This window comes from Salvia miltiorrhiza, chromosome 4 (genome assembly GCF_028751815.1).
Source record: "Salvia miltiorrhiza cultivar Shanhuang (shh) chromosome 4, IMPLAD_Smil_shh, whole genome shotgun sequence".
In the NCBI taxonomy this organism is placed as follows: Eukaryota; Viridiplantae; Streptophyta; class Magnoliopsida; order Lamiales; family Lamiaceae; genus Salvia; species Salvia miltiorrhiza.
The window spans coordinates 1,004,842-1,025,726 of NC_080390.1; the positions used below are offsets into that span (position 1 = coordinate 1,004,842).

At 35.0% G+C, this 20,885-nt stretch overlaps 3 protein-coding genes across 3 annotated transcripts; all 3 read left to right on the top strand.

The window, feature by feature from the left end:
• Positions 1–3,336: 3,336 nt before the first annotated feature.
• Positions 3,337–9,328, top strand: LOC131022046 (protein transport Sec1a-like). Its single transcript, XM_057951416.1, has 22 exons — positions 3,337–3,509; positions 4,038–4,096; positions 4,182–4,263; positions 4,463–4,541; positions 4,819–4,869; positions 4,965–5,061; positions 5,164–5,196; positions 5,278–5,400; positions 5,646–5,834; positions 5,929–6,012; positions 6,082–6,180; positions 6,283–6,353; positions 6,724–6,820; positions 7,081–7,206; positions 7,314–7,409; positions 7,597–7,713; positions 7,811–7,891; positions 8,011–8,210; positions 8,357–8,447; positions 8,541–8,630; positions 8,962–9,063; positions 9,146–9,328. Exons 1-21 carry the CDS (start codon positions 3,440–3,442, stop codon positions 9,019–9,021), a joined length of 1,995 nt encoding a protein of 664 aa, XP_057807399.1. The 5' UTR covers positions 3,337–3,439; the 3' UTR covers positions 9,022–9,063; positions 9,146–9,328.
• Positions 9,329–9,834: 506 nt separating this feature from the next.
• Positions 9,835–14,955, top strand: LOC131022047 (uncharacterized). Its single transcript, XM_057951418.1, has 10 exons — positions 9,835–10,255; positions 10,351–10,456; positions 10,675–10,735; positions 10,827–11,122; positions 11,831–11,970; positions 12,793–12,867; positions 13,246–13,336; positions 13,679–13,882; positions 14,344–14,388; positions 14,550–14,955. The coding sequence occupies exons 1-10, from the start codon at positions 10,040–10,042 to the stop codon at positions 14,633–14,635; spliced, it is 1,320 nt and encodes a 439-aa protein (XP_057807401.1). The 5' UTR covers positions 9,835–10,039; the 3' UTR covers positions 14,636–14,955.
• A 994-nt stretch (positions 14,956–15,949) lies between these two features.
• Positions 15,950–20,474, top strand: LOC131022048 (peptidyl-prolyl cis-trans isomerase FKBP53-like). The gene is made up of 13 exons (XM_057951419.1): positions 15,950–16,244; positions 16,362–16,435; positions 16,711–16,943; positions 17,178–17,323; positions 17,523–17,793; positions 17,962–18,027; positions 18,121–18,249; positions 18,414–18,941; positions 19,182–19,449; positions 19,577–19,664; positions 19,813–19,854; positions 19,945–19,993; positions 20,121–20,474. The coding sequence occupies exons 1-13, from the start codon at positions 16,232–16,234 to the stop codon at positions 20,203–20,205; spliced, it is 1,992 nt and encodes a 663-aa protein (XP_057807402.1). The 5' UTR covers positions 15,950–16,231; the 3' UTR covers positions 20,206–20,474.
• Positions 20,475–20,885: the final 411 nt, after the last annotated feature.

Consider the following 20,885-nt stretch of genomic DNA (forward strand, 5'->3'; position numbering starts at 1 on the left):
ATAGCCTTTAATGCAAATAAGGAGAAAAAGATTATATTGATTCTTTTTTGAACTCTTTGATTATACTATTGATTCTTTTTAAAGAATAAAATTTGATTATACTATTGATTCTTTTTAGAACTCTTTAGTTTAAAGAATAAAATTTAAAAAAAATGTATTGATTTTAATATATATGTCTTGATGAATAATTAGTTAGATATCCGTACCGGTCATGTTAATGCGTTCCAACAAATAGAATTTGATTTATATATCTAAAAAACCAAAAATTTGGATACTATTTAAATTTATTTAATTTTTAGTGATGTGTGTGTAAGAATTATTTATTTATGTAAACTTATTTGTTTATTTTTTTCTTAATTAGATTTAATAATAGATTGATGTTTATATAATAATGTAATATAATTTTTAATTATAAAATATGTCATGCCTCGTGCATCGCACGGGAGTGGCGTACTAGTTCATGTGAAACAGTAGTGTCATTGTGAATGTGATTTTTTAAAAAAATCGATTCCACATGAGATCACCTCCATAATATTCACACCTACATAGATAAGAGACATTATTGTAAAAATAAATGGGAGAGAGTACAATTGTCGATTTCGGTAGAGTAAAGTTTAAGTACAGATGTGAATGAAACTAAAAATTAAAACTGGAGATATAAGTGACAATTTTGATATAATTAAGAAATTTTTATATGTTCTTTTTTACATTATATTTATTTATTAATATATTTCTCTTTGTATTTGTAATTAGATTTTATATGTATATAAAATTCTATAAATTTTAATACGGCACATTCCACGGTTACACATTAGTATATAGTTATATTTAACGACATTATTTGATGATCTACCTAATCTTCTGTTTAATTAATATTAATATAGTCAACTAGTTTTAGTGTTGATTCAATTGTTGACATGTGTTCTTGTATTTTAATTTTTGTATGACGGGATGCCAAAAAGAAATAGATAAAAATAACTAAAATTTCCGATAGAGTACTTTTAATGAATGCATGCGTGACATATTAAATTGTTAGGATAATATTTAATTTACTGACTACTACTAATAAAATATAATACTAACCTATATTACAACTAATCGGTTGGTGGGTTTAATGTTTTACATTTTATATTCAGTATGTAAGTCATGTATTTAAAAATAATTATTTATAAGTGCTGTGGGTCTAGGGATTCATGGGATAGTTTTTCATATTTTTGAGACGGAGGCCAAATATAGTCAGTATTGTTCTGTATAATATCCCTAAGCCACCTAGGGAAACCTTGAATCCACTTCATCGAGCACTCAATGTGACGCGCAAATTGCGCAAGACTATGAGTGGCATTATTTGCCGATCGATACATATAGAAAACCCCTACAAGAATACTCTCACGGGCTGCACTTAGGATGTCTCGTATATCCTGCGGAAGAAAGTTGGCCTCCTCGGCTGGATCCGCCATCACCCTAGCCCCTAACATAGAATCCGTGTATATGCGTATCGGTTGAAGCTCACACTCAACACTAAGAACAATCCCCTCCACCACCGCCATTATTTTCGCCACCATTGTGTTAGAAGTGGGATAGTTTTTCATATTTATTGCTTATAATGTAGGTTAGAAATAAGCTTTGCTACTCAGATCGGATAAAGTTTACGTGCCACAAGTGTTTGGCTAAGCTTATTTTAAAAAGCTTATAAGTTCTTGGAGCTTATAAGATGTTTCAGAAGCTTATAAAATGTAAATTTTAAGAATTTATAAGTTGTCAAAGTGTTTGGATAATTGAACTTATAAGCTAGAGAGAGAATTTTTTTGCTAGAGACAGAAAATATTTTTTTAGAGAGAGAAAATCGAAGAAAAATGAACTTGGATGATATATGATGAAAATAATAAATTATAGTTGAAAAATATTTGTAAAATGATTGTTGCATATAAGATTATAAAAAAAAAAAGTTGAGGTAGAGGAACTTATTTTTTGGGGAGCTTATAAGCTCTTGGAGCTTATTTTTGGAGCTTATACGCTGTTTAGGAGCATATTTTGTCAAACACTTTAAAGGAGCTTATAAGCCAAACACCCTCTAGTCGAATATCGATTGAAATATTTTGTTGGTGACTCGGTATCTCACTTTATTTCGTTGGTATCAATTTGTGTTGACGGAACATTGATGTTGTTGACCGATCATCGTTTATTTAGTCGGTATTCCGTAAACCAACGTATTAGTGTTCCGTCGGTGATCTGCTAATGTTGTCAGAGTTGGTCAGCAATTTTGTCCCCGAAATTTTCCATCGCTAATTAAAAGAAATTAAAAAAAATATCCATATTTCATTTCTGAGCATCGAGCGTTCTATATAAATGATGGGTGTATTGTGAGTGGAAAAATTACTTGTATTATAAATAGATAAATGAGCCCGCCATGTTGTAGAATAGATAAATAAGTTGATATATTGAGAGTATTATGAGAGTAATGAGCTCGCCATGTAATAGAATAGATAAATAAATTGATATATTAAGAGTAATATATCATGAATACCTACTTTGACATTTAAACTAAATCTCACCCGCCACTCAGTTGGTATGTACATTCATCTCATTAATCCAACGATCCATATTATTTTTTTATTTTTAAGTTTATTTTATTGTAGTAAAGGTATAATAGTAATTAAAATATGCATACGAGATTGATTGCTCCAAACTTTGTTCTTTTACGTATGAGGATCGATTATTTCCATATAGATATCTATTATCTAAAAGAAAATAATGAATTAGTAAGAAAGAAATCAAAGAATCAATTATGAGATTGACGATTATTTCCTTATAGATATCTATGATCTAAAAGAAAATAATGAATTAGTAAGAAAGAAATCAAAGAATCAATTATGAGATTGACTTGGCCGAATTTTGAGTGAGAACGACGAGGAGATATTTGAGAATCAGGGACGGATCTAAAGGTCAGGCACCCTCAGCCGTCGTTCGGTTGATTTTTTTTATTACCTATATATACGATTAATTTATTTATTTTATCTATATATATTAATCTCGTCCGGTCGTCATTATGTAATCTCAAATAACTATTTCAAGATTAAACTCGTTTTGTGTTTTCTTTACTCTACTTAAAACTTTATTAGAATCATCCGATAAAATTTCGCCCGATCATTATTAAATTCATGGGTCCGTCCCTAACGAGAATGAGATAAAAAGAGAAATATGTGATAATGAGAAAAATGTATATTTCTATTTTAAAATATGCATGTTCTATTTTGTTTTCATATTTTGTTATAACATTACCGTTGGCGCAAATTGTGGGTCCCCACAAATACAACGACATTTCCCCTCCAAAGTCGGACCGCCACTTTTAACCGTCTCTCAATTTTGTTTCATTCTTCCTTCACTCCCCAAAAAATAACATAACAATTTCGATTTCGATTTGAATTCCGGCGCCGGGAAAATGTCCTTCTCGGATTCCGAGTGCTCCCAGGGCGCAGAGTACAAGACGCTCCGCCTCGTCAGCCGCGATCGTAAGCTCCGGTCACCTTCATTGCGCTCATTTTCCTCTCTGCATTTCTCGGTAGCTCGTATGCTAGAATCGATTTGCGAAGAGATCAACTGAGAGAGTCGAAGTAGTATCTTTGTGTTTTATAGAGAAATTGGAAATTCTCTAGGGATTAGCTCTCTTTTACATTGGAAAGAAGAACTTGTTGATTTTTTCTGCTATGGAAATACCTTTTGGGGATTTGATGTACTGAACGAGCAGTGGCTGTCAAATGGAAATAAGTAGTTTTTGATTTTTTTTTTTTGGATTTAAATTATTTTTATCTTAGGAGGATTAGTGAAAATCATGTCATTACATTCTGAATTAGCTGAAGGAATATTTTACATGGATACTACATCAATTATCTATTTCATTTTACTTGCTAAGTTTGAGGTCTATAAACTAAATTGCACTTTATCTCTATTTTGTGCGAACATGACATGGTGAACTAGCTTCAGATTTGCATGAGAATGGGTAGTATTTGGATTGATAATTTTGACAAAACACCTCGTAGGATTATTGTATGAAATGCTCCAAGATGCTAAAGCAGGAGGTACGAGATCATCATGGAAGGTATAATTTATGTCGCTGCATGTTACCATTAGTATGATGCAAACTGCAACTTTGTTATATGGGAATGTATGATCATTGTTTTCAGGTACTCATCATGGACAAAGTTACTGTAAAAGTGATGTCTCATTCATGTAAAATGGCAGATATCACAGACCAAGATGTTTCATGTAAGCAATTTTAAATTTATGTCACATAGCACAAGATATGTTGTTTGTTTCAACTTTGGTATAATTTTTTGGTGTATGTCATTATTTGATCTGCCAAATATATATATGGCATTTACAAACTCATATACATATCGCAAGAAAGCTTTATGAAAACCATTTTTTGGCTATTATATCTGTATGTCGTTTTCATCTTCTGCAGTGGTGGAAGAACTTTTTAAAAGGAGAGAGCCTATGCCTTCAATGGATGTAATATACTTCATGCAGCCTGCCAGGGAGAAGTATTGCCATTCTTCATTATTTTCATTTAATTTTAGACTGTGGTTCCTTAGAAGAAAAAGATAAGAGACATTTGTTATATTGAATTAGTTAACAACAGTGCTTGTTGAGCACCTTTTACCGTCCTTGGCTATTTTCTTTTACTATCCTTAACAAAAACACATCTTCTACCTGGTGCTGGATGTCTAATCCTTAAATAATATTTTGACTATACAGTTTTGATAAGCAACGACTAGCAAGGATATTGGAACTGATTACTTAATTTTCTATCTTTGTCAGCCTCGTCATGTTCTTGTCTGACATGTCAGGAAGAGAACCATTATATAGGAAGTACGTCTGATAATTTTTATGAAGTTCTTTTGCATTTAATATGGTTTTATGTAGTGTGACTGCATCTATTCTCACTTCACAATATATGGCTGCAGAGCATATATATACTTTAGTACACCTGTACCGAAAGACCTAGTGTCTCACATCAAGAGTGATAGTAGTGTTATGCCACGTATTGGTGCCCTAAGAGAGGTAAATAGTGTGCTTAGTTTTGCCAATAAATAATTAGAGTCAAACAACATTGTTATCTAGGGAGTTTCTTTTGTTGAGCTATTTACCTTTGACAAATTGCAGATGAATTTGGAGTACTTTCCCATAGATACTCAGGTAGCTAAAAAACATTATGCTTTATGGATTTCAATTAAGCTCTTTTAGCATCATGGAATGTGAAGATAAACTTTATATCAGGCATTCACAACTGATCAAGAAAATGCACTTCGAGAACTCTTTGGTGCTGAGAATACTAGCAGGGCTGACGCATGTTTGAATCTAATGGCCACGAGACTTGCTACTGTTTTTGCTTCATTAAAGGTGATCAATACTTTGATCTTTCAAATGCATCTACTCATGCATCCATGTGTCAACATGAAAAAGGAGACCTGAAATGTTTTGTGAGTCTAGTTGAACAGTGTTGAACAAATCTCCTTATTTACCAGACGCGGTATAAAAAATTTATATTCTAGATTTCCATATCCAGATAGGTAAAATCAACAAGAACGTGTCCATGTCATTTGTTATCATCTCCTTTTGCCTACATTTCTAATGTTAAATTTCAGGAATTTCCTTTTGTGAGGTATAAAGCTTCCAAGGGAGGGGATGGCGACAATGGAAATGGTCGAGAGTTAATTCCCAAGAAGCTTGCTGAAGCAGTTTGGAAGAACATCACAACTTATAGATCTTCCATTCCCAAGTTTCCAACAGCGGAAACTTGTGAATTACTTATAGTGGATAGATCGATTGATCAGGTTCCAAAAAGTCAATTTACACAACTTTATCTACATGAGTAATAACTTACTTTTAGTTTTATTTGTTTTTTTATTTTTTACTGACCTTTTCCAGATAGCTCCCATCATTCATGAATGGACGTATGATGCTATGTGTCATGATTTACTAGACCTGGAAGGAAATAAATATGTACACGAGGTAAATGTCTTTGTATAAGCAGCCGAATTTCAGACTTGGAACTTTCTGATGGTATTCAGTGGATGCAAGATTCCTAGCAAATCAGGTGGTGAGCCTGAAAAAAAAGAAGTCCTCTTGGAAGATAATGATGCTCTCTGGGTTGAGCTCAGGCATGCTCACATCGCAGAGGTGTTTTCTCATGCATAGACAATTTTTACTTGCAGTCACTTGAAAGAGTCATATCTTCTCTGATATTTACTCATATCTGAATTTTCTTACTCAAAATTTTAGGCTAGTGAACGGTTGAGTGAGAAGATGACGAACTTTGTTGCTAAAAACAAAGCAGCTCAATTACAACAGAGGTTGGCGTTCGTATTTGTGTGTACTTCGTTTGTTCTGAAATATAACTATGATATCCTGCCACATCTATGCGTGAAATCATAATATGCTTCAGTGTTGCTAAATAATATTTAGTTTAATAATCTATGAGAAATCTCAACATTTATTCTCATCGGCTAAAGTCCTTTTTATTTAATTGGAGAAAGGGAAACTGCATTTCATCACTATTATCATCTACATTACACATTTTTACATATAATTATAGCCATTCTTGTAGTTAACATCGATATTATTGTTGCTGTTGTCATTGTCGTGTTGTTGTGGTTGTTGTTGTTTTCCTCACTTTTGTTGTTTCTTGTCAATTCTAATAATTTACATTCTGCTTTGTTGTAGAGATGGTAGTGAGTTGTCCACAAGAGACATACAGAAAATGGTTCAAGCTTTGCCACAATATAATGAACAGATGGAGAAACTCTCAATCCATGTTGCGGTTGTTCCTCAAACTCATAATTCTGAAGATCATTCCATATCATCATTTCTTAAATGTACTATGTGATATAAGGAAAAGTTTATGCCACAAATAGCCAAATTTCGTAAATTTGGGTTTACTTATTAAATCACTTGATCATAGATAGAGTTCTACTATTCCTCCAGACTAAAGAAATGTGTAATTAATGGGCCAATGAGAAAACTTATGATGATTCAAAAAAAGAAAATAAAGAAAGAACACTGATCTTCTTATCCCATTAGATTGCTGGGAAACTCAATACACTTATCAGAGATTTGGATCTTCGGGACCTTGGACAACTGGAGCAGGATCTTGTATTTGGTGATGCAGGAACGAAGGAAGTTATCACTTATCTGAGATCGAACCAGGTAATATCTTAATGCTTTTGGTAAGGGACGCCTCTACCAGTTTGCTTCTTGGTTCAGCTATATTTATTATTTAGATGGTATGATAAATCATTTTCTTGACCCCGCAGGATGGATCAACCGAGAATAAGTTGAGGCTTTTGATGATATATTGTGGTGTCAGCCCAGAGAAATTTGAGGGTGACAAAGCAGACAAACTCATGCAGGTTGCTGATCTATCTATTTCCCCACTCTCTTGTTGTGTGTGTGTGTTGAGTAAATAAGAGTTGAGGCATACATTGATATTTCATGTTTGCATATTGGATATGAAAACTCATTTCTCTACGCTTGCCTACATGCTTTACTAGCTCTAGCTTTACTAGACTAATGGCGATATTTGTTATGCTTCTTCAGTTGGCAAAATTATCAGAAGCGGACATGCAAAGTGTCAAAAATATGAAATTAATTGAGGCAACAGATTCCAGAAAGACTTCAGGGGGTACTTTCTCCCTTAAATTTGATTCAGCAAAGGTAAATATTTACTCTTAACTTAAATCATGCCACAATATAGAGAACCGATACTGGTGTTGTACTGAGACCTGAATGTAACTAATTCCTTCCTCACTAGAAAAAAAATGCAGAAAGAAAAGATCGAGCTGGAGATGAAGAGGAGGGGTGGGCACTATCTCGGTTTTATCCCAAGTTAGAGGTTTGGTTTAAACATATACAACAAAAGCATTATAATCTCATCACATAGGAAGATGAATGTGTACTAATTCTGGACCTTGTTACCAGACTATCACCTCTTTGGCTTGGTTTGTTTCTCAGGAGTTAATTGAGCAGTTGGGTAAAGGAGATTTGCCAAAAGACGAGTACCAATGCGTGAACACTGCCAGCGACTCGAGTAGTGGAGGCTCAAAGATTCCACCAACTAAACCAAGCCAATCTACTACTGCTCCCCATTCTATGAGATCAAGACGGACCGCACAGTGGGCCAAATCTCGTACTTCTGATGATGGATATTCAAGGTAATGATTAATCACTATTTCCTATAGTCATCTAGGAACTTGTTTACCAACTTGTACTGCTAAATTTATCTCAATTTTGATTGCCACTTGAGTTTGTTTATTACAAATGTGTTGTATGTATTATCTCTGTCTGCTTGGTTTTCCAGTGATTCAGTCCTGAAAACTGCCAACACTGATTACAAAAAGATGGGACAACGCATCTTTGTGTTCATAATCGGTGGAGCAACGAGATCCGAGGTAAATATTCTGATTGTTACACTTTTCATCGGATGACAGAGTGCTGGCTGCTATGATTGTGCTCAACTGATGAGATATACATTCTGTCCTCAGCTTAGGGTTTGCCATAAACTTACAACCAAATTAAGAAGAGAAGTAGTCCTTGGAACAACTAGCCTTGATGATCCACCTCAATATATTACGGTAAAATCTATACAACTCTACAAATTTATTTTCTAGATTGCAATGTGTTGTTGTATAACAAGCCCGATACACGATAGTGTAAAATAAGATCCTTCTCGCGGTACTTGGATAATGAGTTAACACAAAAACTACTAAAATTACTAAATATCATCCAAAACTGCCGCTGTCATGCATGAGATCATGACAAGCTTCACTATGTTTTAGGTCCATTTCTTTTCTTATAGTGTTTCAAATTTAAGCCAGCTATTTGATCGTAGCACGAGACGATCAAAATATCTGCTTCACCATCATCAGTATCTCATCCAGTCATTGTGATCATGTTGTTTGGCAGAAACTTAAGCTATTGTCAGAAAAGGGGCTTCCAATGGATAACAATAACATATTTTTCTGAAAAACGGAAGGCTTATTTTATGCCCCTCGCAAACAGCAGCAGGTTAGTCCTATTCTATTCCATGCAAAACACATGAAAATGATCACCTCTTTCGTTTACTAATATCATTTTGGTTTGTGGTTAGTCTAATTTGCAGGAATCTTTGAATATAATCTCGACACGGTTGATATATATGAAGCAAAAAATCAAAAGCTGGATATACAATTGGCTTGTGAATGGAGGAGTTTGTTGAAGAAGCCAAATTGGATATGGAACTTAAATTTTGGTAGCCGTTGAAGCTCTTAAATTCCAACTTAATCGCAATATTGTCTGAAAAATGCATAGGTTTGTTTAGTCTAGTAGTTTATCAAGAACTTAGAAAATTCCTAGTTTAGTAACTTTAGATGAAGCTGGGATTGTCAGCTTTAATGTGTAGTATATGAAACTATTCATTGCTTTAATGCAGTATTTTATTTTAAAAATATGATTAGAATTAATATATTTTTAATTCTATGGCTATTATTATTTTAAAAAATTCAATTGAGCGAGATCAATTAATTGCAGCCATTTCTTTTTTCTATTTCTGTTCATTTTTTTCGTTATAAAATTTTTGATTAATTTCTTTCTTTATTCTTAATATATAAAACACCTTCGATTTCGTTTTTTACAATTTTATGTTTATTTCGTATTCATCTTTAAACAACTTTGAATAATTTATTTCCTTTGATTAATTTTATGAAATAAATATAATGAAATTTATGAAATAAACATGTAAGCATAATGAAAATACGCATATTTACAAAGGATTAAAAGAAATGTTAAAATGATATAGTGTTTGATAATGTGGCACCTACGACTTTGGGTTTAAGAAATGCTCTAAAGAAATCGCGGCTGCTCGCAAACGCGACACTAACTGAAATTGGAAATTTCAGATCGCAGGCGACTTTTCCGCCGTGGCAATTCTTGAACAAGATTTGCAGAAGCTTCTGCGTCGCAGCAAATCCCCTAAATTGGAAGGATAGCCGACAAATTCTAAGAAATGGACGCAGTTCTCTCGATTTTCGCATTCTCAGGGATCGTCGGCGCCGTGATCGCGTTCGTGGTATTCAGTGCTTATTCCCGGAAGAGAAAATCGGAAATTCAGTCCATCACCCGACCCGAGAACCTCAACCCGAACCCGAAGCCCGCTTCGAAGCCCTCGGCTGCCAAGAAGCCTCAGCACAAATCTCATTCCCATTCTCATGCAGCCGATAAAGTAACGATCGGAAATTTTTGATGTGTACTATTTGATGGCTTAACTTCTCTGCCTTAGGATCGCAATTAATTTGATCTGCAATTGTGAAATTTTAGGATGCTAATAAGAAGCATCATCACTTGGATTTGAATACTTTGAAAGGGCACGGCGATGCTGTCACCGGCCTTAGTTTCTCGCCCGATGGCCGTAGTTTAGCGACTGGTAAGTTTCTTGTATTTCCTGTTTCTTTTTTTCTTTTTTCAAATTCCTTTTTATGTTTCCAATTGCGCAATTAATGTGGCATTATATGTACATTTACATATAGCTTGTGATTGCTGTCTATCTTGAGTGTGAATCTAAGATATTATCAAGCTCTGCTGCTCAGTTCCAATTGATTTCATATCAATTCTGAAGTTCTGTACAAATTTAATTATCTACAGCTTGTGGAGATGGTGTTGTTAGGATTTTCAGGCTGGACGATGCTTCAAGCAAAAGTTTCAAGTACCACTTATCTCTACTCTCTACTCATAGTTCTTTTAGATCAATGCAAGTGTATAATTGTTTTGGATTTTTATCTGCGTGGTCTTTATAGGTTCCTGAGGATTAATTTACCTGCGGGAGGCCATCCGAAGGCAGTTTCTTTTGCTGGTGATGCATCTTCTATTGTTGTGGCTTCCCAGGCACTCTCAGGGTCATCTCTATACATGTATGAAGAAGAAAAACCCAAAACAATTGGAGACCAGAAGCAACAGAGCAAGCTCCCTCTCCCTGAAATCAAATGGGAACATCATAAAGTTCATGACAAGAGAGCCATCATAACATTGGTTGGGGCCAAGGCAACTTATGGCAGCGCTGATGGGAGTACTATCATTTTGTCATGCTCAGAAGGTACTCTATGGTATCTGTAATCAATCAATCTTTGCATGAAGATGGGTTTGCTAAGGAAGCTTATAAGGCTATTTCTTAGAGTATAAAATATTCTCTTTACTATCTCCTTAATAGCTCTGCTTATAGCTGTAAGGGCTGCTTTGTAGCAGGACAGCTTTCGACTTTGCTACCATTTAATGTTACACTCTCATGAGTTATGAGTACGATATCGGTTTATAGTATCTTTCCAGTTCCGTTATATGAAGAATGTAGTTGCATGTTAAATCTAAGAAGAGTTAACTTCTATAAGTGTCATTGACTTTTCATGTCCAGGGTTGCTTCATTGTCCATGTATTCTTCACTATGCCACTTATCTATATAGTTTTTGGTTCAATAGAACATTCAGGCATAATACGTTTTGTATATCTGGATTCATAATTTCTGCATGAGCTCCATGGGAACATTCAAAGTATCTACTCAAATCTTTGTTGTGATACATCTCGTCAACACCTGCAAAATCGGTTTCTAAACTTGCATAAACTGATAAAAGTGGTGGAGATTTGACACTTTTTCTTCATGTATGTTTTTTCTTGCTATCTACAGCTCTTCTTATTTTCATGTACAAACTGTAATGACAACGATTCTCTTTGAAGCCCTTTATGCCTTGTAGTTGAGAAAAGCGGAAGGTTGAATGGATCTCTCACATATTTTATTTTCATTTTCCTTCAGGCACTGATATTATACTCTGGCATGGGAAAACTGGGAAATCATTGGGTAACGTTGATACAAATCAGCTTAAAAATACAATGGCTACTATATCACCAAATGGCCGTTTTATTGCAGCAGCTGCCTTTACTGCTGATGTGAAGGTGGCATTTCTTTACTCTATAATTGTCTCATTTCTCTTTTGATGGGCAATTCATGTATCTCTATTTATAGATCTATTTCTTGTGATAAATAATTCACTCACAGATCATGGAGATTCTTGCCTTCTTACGATGTTAAATGTGTTTCATGAAACTGTAATAACTCTTGAATCCATATAGACAAATGTTGCGGATCTATTACGGGAAATGCCACAACCATGCTGAAACTCTCATCCTTTAGAACTAATCATTAAGGAATTGAGGCTACTTTCAAGTAATGGCCGTCTCTTGAAAATAGATGCTGCCCTCAGTAATAGTCATGCTTTTTTAGGATAATACCAGGGACCCAAACCATTATGCATGAAAAACCAACAGCTGGTTTGGTTTCATATCATACACAATTCAGTGCAATTTATGAAGCTATATCGATTGGTTTGAAATTGGAAATATGTAGAATAATTCTCACCTTTTAGAGCCATAGGTTTGAAAATGAAATTTAATATTAAAACTAAGTTCTTAGTAGCCATATTCTTAGAATTTAAGGGAAGGGATAACTACCAGAATACTTTTTGCTAGATAGGTTATATTCATGCTCCAAAATTTTTTAAAAGTGTGTAATAGTTGATCTGCTGTCTGTCAGTATGTTTCCCATGCAACATCTGGCCATGAGTCATGTGAAACACTGCTCCAGCCCCATCAATCATTTCTTTGAAATTCCTATGCTAGCAGCTGGCCCCCTTAAAGCTTAATATGCTATTTATTTCAATATTAATCATGATTGGTGGAACGCAGCTCTGATTTAATCTTGCTAGCTTCGTTTTCCAGGTTTGGGAAGTTGTGTATTCAAAAGATGGCTCAGTGAAGGAGATTTTGAAAGCTATGCAACTTAAAGGTCACAAGGTAATGGTTCAATGTGCATATTTTTTCATCATTTTATTCCAGCGCATCTTTTATTTTGACCTTAAGGACTCATTTGAAGCTTTAAGTGCTGCTGTTGTTGGTTATGTAATTTGAGGTTTGTGGTGAACCCTAAACTGTAGTCTGATAGATATTGTTGAAGTTGAACTTACGTGTTGGATGCTTGTATTTTATCTTTCTGTCTGAAGCTGTTGATTTTGTTTCTCCATATTGGAAAAATGACTCTACATTGGTATCAGTGGTCTTTGAGATTATCTTTTTATTAGTTATTAATCTGGAAGCCTGGGTATTTTGCTTCATGTGCTTCCACCATCTTTCTTATGCTGCTTCAACCTTTTTTTTCCTGTTCTATGATGTCAGAGTGCAGTAACATGGTTATGCTTCAGTCCTAATTCAGAACAGATCATCACAGCTTCCAAGGATGGTACAATAAGAATATGGAATATCAATGGTATGAAAAGTCTCTTAACTTCTATGCTTTCTTTTGGTTTTCATTATGTGAACTTTATAAATTGTGCGAAGATAAAGTTTGAGCTTAATGAGAATGTTAGATTGGAGTCTTTCCAAAAAGCAATCAGTGGTTTACACACTTAACTCGGGATACCAACTTGTAGTAGCACCCAAAGAGATAACAGAATCAACTACTAGTTAAAACCTTGCCTCTTACATGAAAGATATTCTTTGTAGCTTGGCATTAGATGTCCGTCAGATTCTAAGGCTATTGTTATCATATTTCGTCTCTCTGACAATTATTATAGTGTAGGTTCCTGCTGACTTTTGTTGTTTTATGTAGTTCGATATCATCTAGATGAAGATCCCAAGACTTTGAAGGTGTTTCCTATTCCACTTCATGATGAAAATGGCACTACTCTACACTATGATCTTCTCAGTTTGTCTCCTGATGGCAAGATACTGGCAGCAACCCATGGTTCAACACTGCAGTGGCTATGCGCTGAGACAGGACAGGTTTTGGACATTGCTGAAAAAGCCCATGATGGTAAACCTGATCTTTTCATTTCCTTGTATTATATATATACTTTATTTTGTTTGTGTGTGTGTGTTGGGGGGGGGGGATGTAATGCCATCTGGAGGCATGATTTTCGGTGGATGCTAAAGTAAGGTCCTCCTATTACCGGTGATTAAGTCTGCCAGAAGAGTTCAACCCCTATGGGTTCATTAGGAGTTGAAGAAGATATGAATTTTGAGATTCAATTTGTAGAGCATTGTAGTCATCGTTTTGATCATGTATTAGTATTGGAGTTGACACGCAATAAAGGACAGCCACAAAATATTACGCCTGCAATTAACTTTTGAAACTCAATCTACAAATGTCATAATATGCTTCCTTTGTTAAAATATATGGAACTCCTTGTAAATATGTCACTTAACCAACCAAATGTTAGAAAACCAAATCATACTTGTAAACTGCTTATTTGACTTTGGCAAACTATGATGCAGGTGATATCACAGATATGGCTTGGGCGCCTGTCACCATTCTAATGGGTAACTTTCTTTCATTTGTTTTTTATTGTAATAGTGTGCTTTTCATTTATTTTATACATTCTTTTCAATATCTTTTACAAAAATTCATTTGTGAGAACTTTCTTTCCAAAGCATTTTCATGTGCGCTAAGAATTGTATTGTAACTCTTCTGTTCCCTGCAGATAATAAACAAACAGTTGTTCTAGCAACAGCCAGCAATGACAAGAAAGTGAAGCTGTGGGAAGCTCCCACACTTAATCCTTCATGAAATATTGTTGAGAGTATGTTTAAACCGCGGTGCTTAGATGAGGCTTCTCGTTATACGGCAGTCATATAACCTGACGTTCACAGTCTCCTTGGTGGGGAATTACTACAGGCTTTTACCTCAGCGATCATCACTAGAATTTCATAGACAGACAAGGATGCGACTTGCAATACTGTTATGGTGAAAAGTTGACGAGGCGAATTTTCTTCTTGTTGTGTTTTTTTGACACAGAGAGCAAAACTAGTAATGTTGCTTACGTTTTGGAAAATTTTGGTCACTGCCCCACATCATCTTACCTTCTTTATCCATACTGAGATGAAAGCGTGCAATATTATGATGTTCGACATGTTCAGACTGAAGGATGCTTGACCTCTCTTCTTTATTCGAGTGGCTTCATTTCAATCTCTACTTATTATTACATCTCCTATACTTACTATCCACTTTGCAAATAGCTCAAATGGTATTGATTCTTCATTTGTGCATGCATTGCAAAGTCTCATGTTTTAGCAAGATTACTGCCTTGTTTTCTATCACATGTGTTTGCATTGATTGGAATTTTGAAGCGTGAATGTGTTATTTATCCACTTGAGGCAGTATTTATAACAATATCACATTCATAACAAGTACAAACACTTGAAAGGATCAATATGTTCAGATACAAGTTTAGGATGTTTACAATGAAGAACGCCTGGTCTATGAACTTCTAACATACTCTCAAGTTTAAACTTGAAATTTTACAATAAAGAATAAGTTCATTTTTGGACGATTGCTGTTAAATGTTTGGAATGGATTGATAAGCTTAAAAAGGTTAACTTCGCTTTAAGCTTGCTGGCTTGACGTGACATAAGTGACTTTGAGTACTTGCCAGCTTCGTATCCTTTAGTCGATCAACTTGAGTAGACTAATACTTCCATCAATTCACCTTTCAGTTCAGCAAAGTCTTCGTGCTGGTGATCTGGCACAAACCTAATCAACTTGGTCGACTACCGATCCTTCAAATTGAAATTTCTTCATCAATCTAGTTCTCGTTCAGATGGATCGCCTACTTATTTTCATTTGCAATTTGATCTTCAATTGAGTTTTTAACAGTTTTAGACTTCTTCATAAAAATTGTCTAAGTCTTTTTTCCTAGGATTCAACATACTACATTTCAGTTGGGAACTTTCTGATTCTTCATCTAATTTTGATCATCATCAAGAATTTACATCGTTAAATTTTGGTGTTAATCAAAACATATAATTTTTCCCAACAAAGTTACATTTGGATATTTGGACACCGGTTATTTCCTTCCATATTAGTTTTAAAATTACTCAATCTAATGGATACGGTGTGATTTCACCCATTTTTATTGTGACTATTTCCTTTTCTTCCCTCTTGAAAAGTAGTAGTAAATGTTATATTTTCTCTTAAATTATGAATAAATAGCGATTTATCGTCGGAAAAGAAAGGTCGCCGCAAAAAGGAGAATCTATTCTCCCGCCATACCTCTCACTATATAGCCTCTGATCTCATCAGTTATCAATCTCACGCTGGGGTTTAAAAGGGGAAGAAATCAAAACACTGATTTGATTTTGAAGCTAACACAATACTCTTCGGATCATGGCTTTCTGGGGTTAGCCCCTCTGTTTCTTAAACGAAGCACATTTTCAATCTATTTACGGAAGAATAAATCCCTCGTGTTTTCTTCTTTTTTTGGTGGTTGATTTGTATATTGGTTCTTGTATTGCAGGCGTGGAGGTGCGGCCTGGGCAGCCGATAACGCATTCCTGTGAGAAGGCAAGAGGAAGACTTCGGATTTCGCAGGTACTTAGTTTGTTAAGAATCTAAAAATCGGATCTGAGTTCTTTCATTTGGGAAAGTGCTTTGAATGTGACATGATTTGGTGCACTTTGTCTGCTTCTGTGTTGGGTATATTGGTTGTGATGAAATTTGAATTTGGTTGAGAAAGAGATTTGAAGTTTGGGCGGTTCTTCTTGTGCTTTAGGAGCTACTGAAAGCCTTATTGGAGATTGTGCTGATGTGTTGTTTCTCAATGAGTGTTATTGATGTTGTCTATGTTGTGACTTGTGACTGATTAGGCGACATTGGGATTTGGCGAGTCTTTAAAGAGCTCTGTCGTACAGTGTAATGTGGGTAATAAAAGCCCGGTTCTGCTCTGCGTGCTGCTACCAGGCCGAGTGGAGTCATCCCATGTAGAATTGGAATTTGAGGAGGCGGATGATGTGATTTTTTCTGTTGTTGGTCCACGAAGTGTGTACCTCAGTGGCTATTATATCCGTCAAAATGGGCGGTCAAATAGTCGAAGTGATACGTATCCTTGTTCATGTTCGTGGATTCTGATTATGAAGTTAGTTTAGTGCCTTACGATTTACTACAATTTTGTGATCACTCGTTGCTACTTGCTATCTTGCTTGCAGTGAAGTGTTGAGAAAAGTTTATTTGCATAGCACATTTCAAAAATTCAACAGTGTCATTCTTGTTTTCCTATTGCATCGGTTTTAATTGGTAAATGTCTCTTGGCCTTCCTTTACTATGATTTAATCAGAGAGTCGTATGGTGTGGATATTGAACACTCCCCCACAGATCGATCTAATTACAATAGTGATGATGATGATGGATATGAGGACAGTTTCATTAATGATGACGAATTACAAGTTTCTTCACCAGGGTCCCATATTTTTTATAGCAAAGGTATGTTTAGACAAATCAATGCTAATTTCTGTTCGTTCATTTGGAGCTGATGTACTGTAGTTTGTTAAGGGTCTTATCCTAACAACCTCTCATAATGCAAGAACCCAAAGATTTTAATCATATTTTCAATTTTTCATTATCTAGTGTAATGCTGTCGAAAATTATTTTCCTTATGGTTTGGGCTTTTTGGTTATCAAAGGAATGGATGAGGTTATGCCAGAAAAAAATAAGTCGAAGAGCAAAAAGGGTCGAAGTAAACTACGTAGGAAAAAACAATGGATGATTGAATCAGATAATGATGTGAGTTCACCCCAAAAGGAAGATGAGGCTGGAGAAATGGATGATGAGAGTAAAAGAGATGCAAAATGTGACGTTGGAGAATCGGATGATGAGGCAAAAGATGATGATATATATGGTAGTGAAACAAAGCAAGAAGTTGATCCTCTAGATATCAGTGACAAAACAGAAAGGTAATAAAGCAGTATACTATTAGAGATTTTGAATTAGCTTTTAAGGCATGTTTTTGCTTCTAATTTCTCCGCTTTCTTTGTTCAGTGTTGAATGTTCAGCATGCATTATCAAGTAATATATGATCAATATTAGTGATTGTATATATATTATATGATTTTATTTTTTAGGGTGACACAACAGCCATCATTGGATGAAGAAGGGATAGAGGTTAATGAGATGCAGTCTCTTGATCAGTGAGTATCATCTATCAATGTGTGAATGTCTATATTTTTATTGCTTTTACTTGCAATATACTCACTTTCTGACTTACTTTGATCCCCGATCAGGGAAAAGCCCACAAAAAAAAGAAAAGAATGCCTTCTGACAGAGAGAACCAGTGAAGTTCAGACCGATAATGAGGATCCTAGTGTTCCCAGAGAGTGTAAAGAGAATGAAGCTGAGGCCTCATCTGATCTGTATGATTTCTTTTCTTTTTCCTATTACCTATTTTGAAAGTCGGTTGAGTTGTGCATCTTTATGATTATTTAGTTATAATTGATAAGTGGTGTTACTATAACTTTCACTAGCAATTCTTATTAGTACCCTTGATGAGTTTTTGTTCTATTGTTACATTCTCAAGCATGGGAGTTGGTGGAGATCATTTGATGAGAGCTCTAGAATTGGACTCTGCAAATGGCCAAAAATCAAAAAAGAGACGGAGTGAACTGTTGGGAGGAGAACTTACAGAAGGAACTGATGAAAAATATCACAATATTAGTGAAGATTTATTTGATCAAGGTTCACTACATACTGACAATGTCACAAAACATCTGCCAGCTGCAAATGGAGACGGTGAACAGAAACAGAAGCAAGAAGAAACCAGTATGGAAAAATGTGGCGTGGAATGTCACAATGTGCAGAGTGATGATGAAGTCATGCAAGACGTACTTGCTGAAAGAAAATCAGACTATCTGCCGGCTGAAATCATGCAAGAAGTATGTGTTGACAGTAAAAAAGATGATCTGCCTGCTGAAGTCATGCAAGAAGAACACATTGACAGAAAAATAGATGATCTTCCGGCTGAAGTCATGAAAGAAGAACATGCTGAAAGAAAATCAGATGATCTGCCAGCATCAAATGAAGACAATAAAGAGGGCCAGATTGATAGGTAAATGCCAACATCATTTTCAATACAAACTCACTTATTACAAAGATAATTCAGAATTTGCAAATTAACCTATTTCAACACAATGGCTCTTCCTAGTATTCTTTCCAATTCTGAGAAATTAGTTGTAAACTACAATGCATGCAACTCATCAAGGAGAATATAATTCCCTCAAGTAATCATTTCCATGTTTCAGCTCTTAGTTTCTTATGCTGTGACTTTAACAGAAATTTCTTATTGCAGAAATATTAGCACAAAATCTGAGTTACTAGTTAATGACAGTCAACCTGATAAGATCAAGAAAAAGAAGAAGAAGAAGAAGACTAAAGACAAGAAAGATTTGAACATGAGTGCCACTCAAATGTCAGATAATCAAGACGCTGAGACTGAGACGGAGACTGAGAGCACTAAAATAGTGGCACTCGATACGAGGACCTTATCAAGTGGGTTGACTATTAAAGAGTTGAGAAGTGGACCACCAGGTGGGAAAGTGGCTGCTCTGGGCAAAAAGGTATGTTTCTATTGTTGGCTTAGTCAGAGATAAATAGCTTTAAGTCTGAATGGCAGCTTTCATGTTTGATCTGATATGTGTGTGCTATATCCTGTCACCTACTGTGGATCAACGAAATATGGATCAGATCAAAATCTATTACAGTGGTATGTTGATGGAGACTGGGCATGTTTACGACTCAAATGTGGGTAAATCTGCCTTCAAGTTTGTGTTAGGTAAGAATCCAAAACATTGTTTAAAAATGTTTTCATGTTTAACAGAACCCCCTCCATCCCAATTGTCTTTCTCTTCTGAGAAGAGAAGTCAAAATGACATATTTTTGAGACGTTTTCTTATTATCATCTTAATTCTGTCTACTTTCAGGTGATGAAGAATATATTGACGGATGGAATGTTGGTATTGATGGTATCTACTTCTGAAACTGATTCTTACTAGTTGTCATTTGCTTTTCTATCCTTCAGTTATAACCTTGTTCTCTATATATGATTTCATTAGGTATGTGTGTTGGTGATAAAAGGAGGTTAATCATTCCACCTTCAATGGGGTATGTGTTGAATCTAAGAAATACTTAGAAACTACTAGCACCATCTTACATCTTATTTTCCCGTGAAAGTTTATTTATTTGATTTTCAAATCCGCCCAATTTTATTTATGTTATGATTTTGATGCAGTTATGGAGATGTTCAAGTAGGAGAAAATATTCCGCCAAACTCATGGCTTATCTACGACATTGAGTTGGTGAGAGTGTATGGCTAACTTCTGTTTTGTGTGGCTTCAATTCCCTTCCCTTCTGGCTTGACACTCTTGACATCGTGGAAGAAACGAGGATTGAAGCAGATAAGATTCTTGTAATGGGGTCTGAAACTAGGTTGAGAGTTGAAAATGTTAAACAAGGGTAAAACCTTGCTTCTTTTTGCCGTTTTGGTCTTGTACAGAAAAATTACTTCTGCGCAAAACAATGGTGGTAAGGATTGGTAGTTATTGTAAAATCTCAATATCTGATGGCCTCTTTTGCACCTTGAGAATATTACTGAGTTACTGTACAATTATGTGTGTGTGTTTTAATTTTCTTCAAGAGTAAACATAGCGAACATTGGATGCACAATTCATAATCAGAAGTTACTTTAATCACAATTAGAATTTAATTAAAACAGATGTGCTTCAAAAAATAGGTAATGAATCAGCTAAAAAACTTTAATCACAATTAGAATTTAATTAAAACAAATGTGCCTCAAAAAACAGGTAATGAATCAGCCAAAAACGTATTACGAACATTATAAAATACTCCTTTCGTCTCACTATAATTGGCTCAATGTTGTTGGATACGAAAATTAGAAATTGTAAAGTGAATAAAAGTGAGACAACTTTTCAAGAGTTGGTATTTCTTTTATGTAAATGAGTCAATTTTAGCGAAACATTCCAAAATAAAAAATAAG

Coding starts and splice junctions, on each gene's coding strand:
- LOC131022046 (XM_057951416.1), top strand. CDS start 3,440: ATGTCCTTCTCGGATTCCGAGTGCTCCCAGGGCGCAGAGTACAAGACG. Junction 4,264..4,462: donor CACAGACCAAGATGTTTCAT/GTAAGCAATTTT, acceptor CATCTTCTGCAG/TGGTGGAAGAACTTTTTAAA. Junction 8,631..8,961: donor ATCCACCTCAATATATTACG/GTAAAATCTATA, acceptor GTTGTTTGGCAG/AAACTTAAGCTATTGTCAGA.
- LOC131022047 (XM_057951418.1), top strand. CDS start 10,040: ATGGACGCAGTTCTCTCGATTTTCGCATTCTCAGGGATCGTCGGCGCC. Junction 10,256..10,350: donor ATTCTCATGCAGCCGATAAA/GTAACGATCGGA, acceptor GTGAAATTTTAG/GATGCTAATAAGAAGCATCA. Junction 10,736..10,826: donor GCTTCAAGCAAAAGTTTCAA/GTACCACTTATC, acceptor TGGTCTTTATAG/GTTCCTGAGGATTAATTTAC.
- LOC131022048 (XM_057951419.1), top strand. Junction 17,324..17,522: donor CCATATTTTTTATAGCAAAG/GTATGTTTAGAC, acceptor TGGTTATCAAAG/GAATGGATGAGGTTATGCCA. Junction 18,028..18,120: donor GAGATGCAGTCTCTTGATCA/GTGAGTATCATC, acceptor ATCCCCGATCAG/GGAAAAGCCCACAAAAAAAA.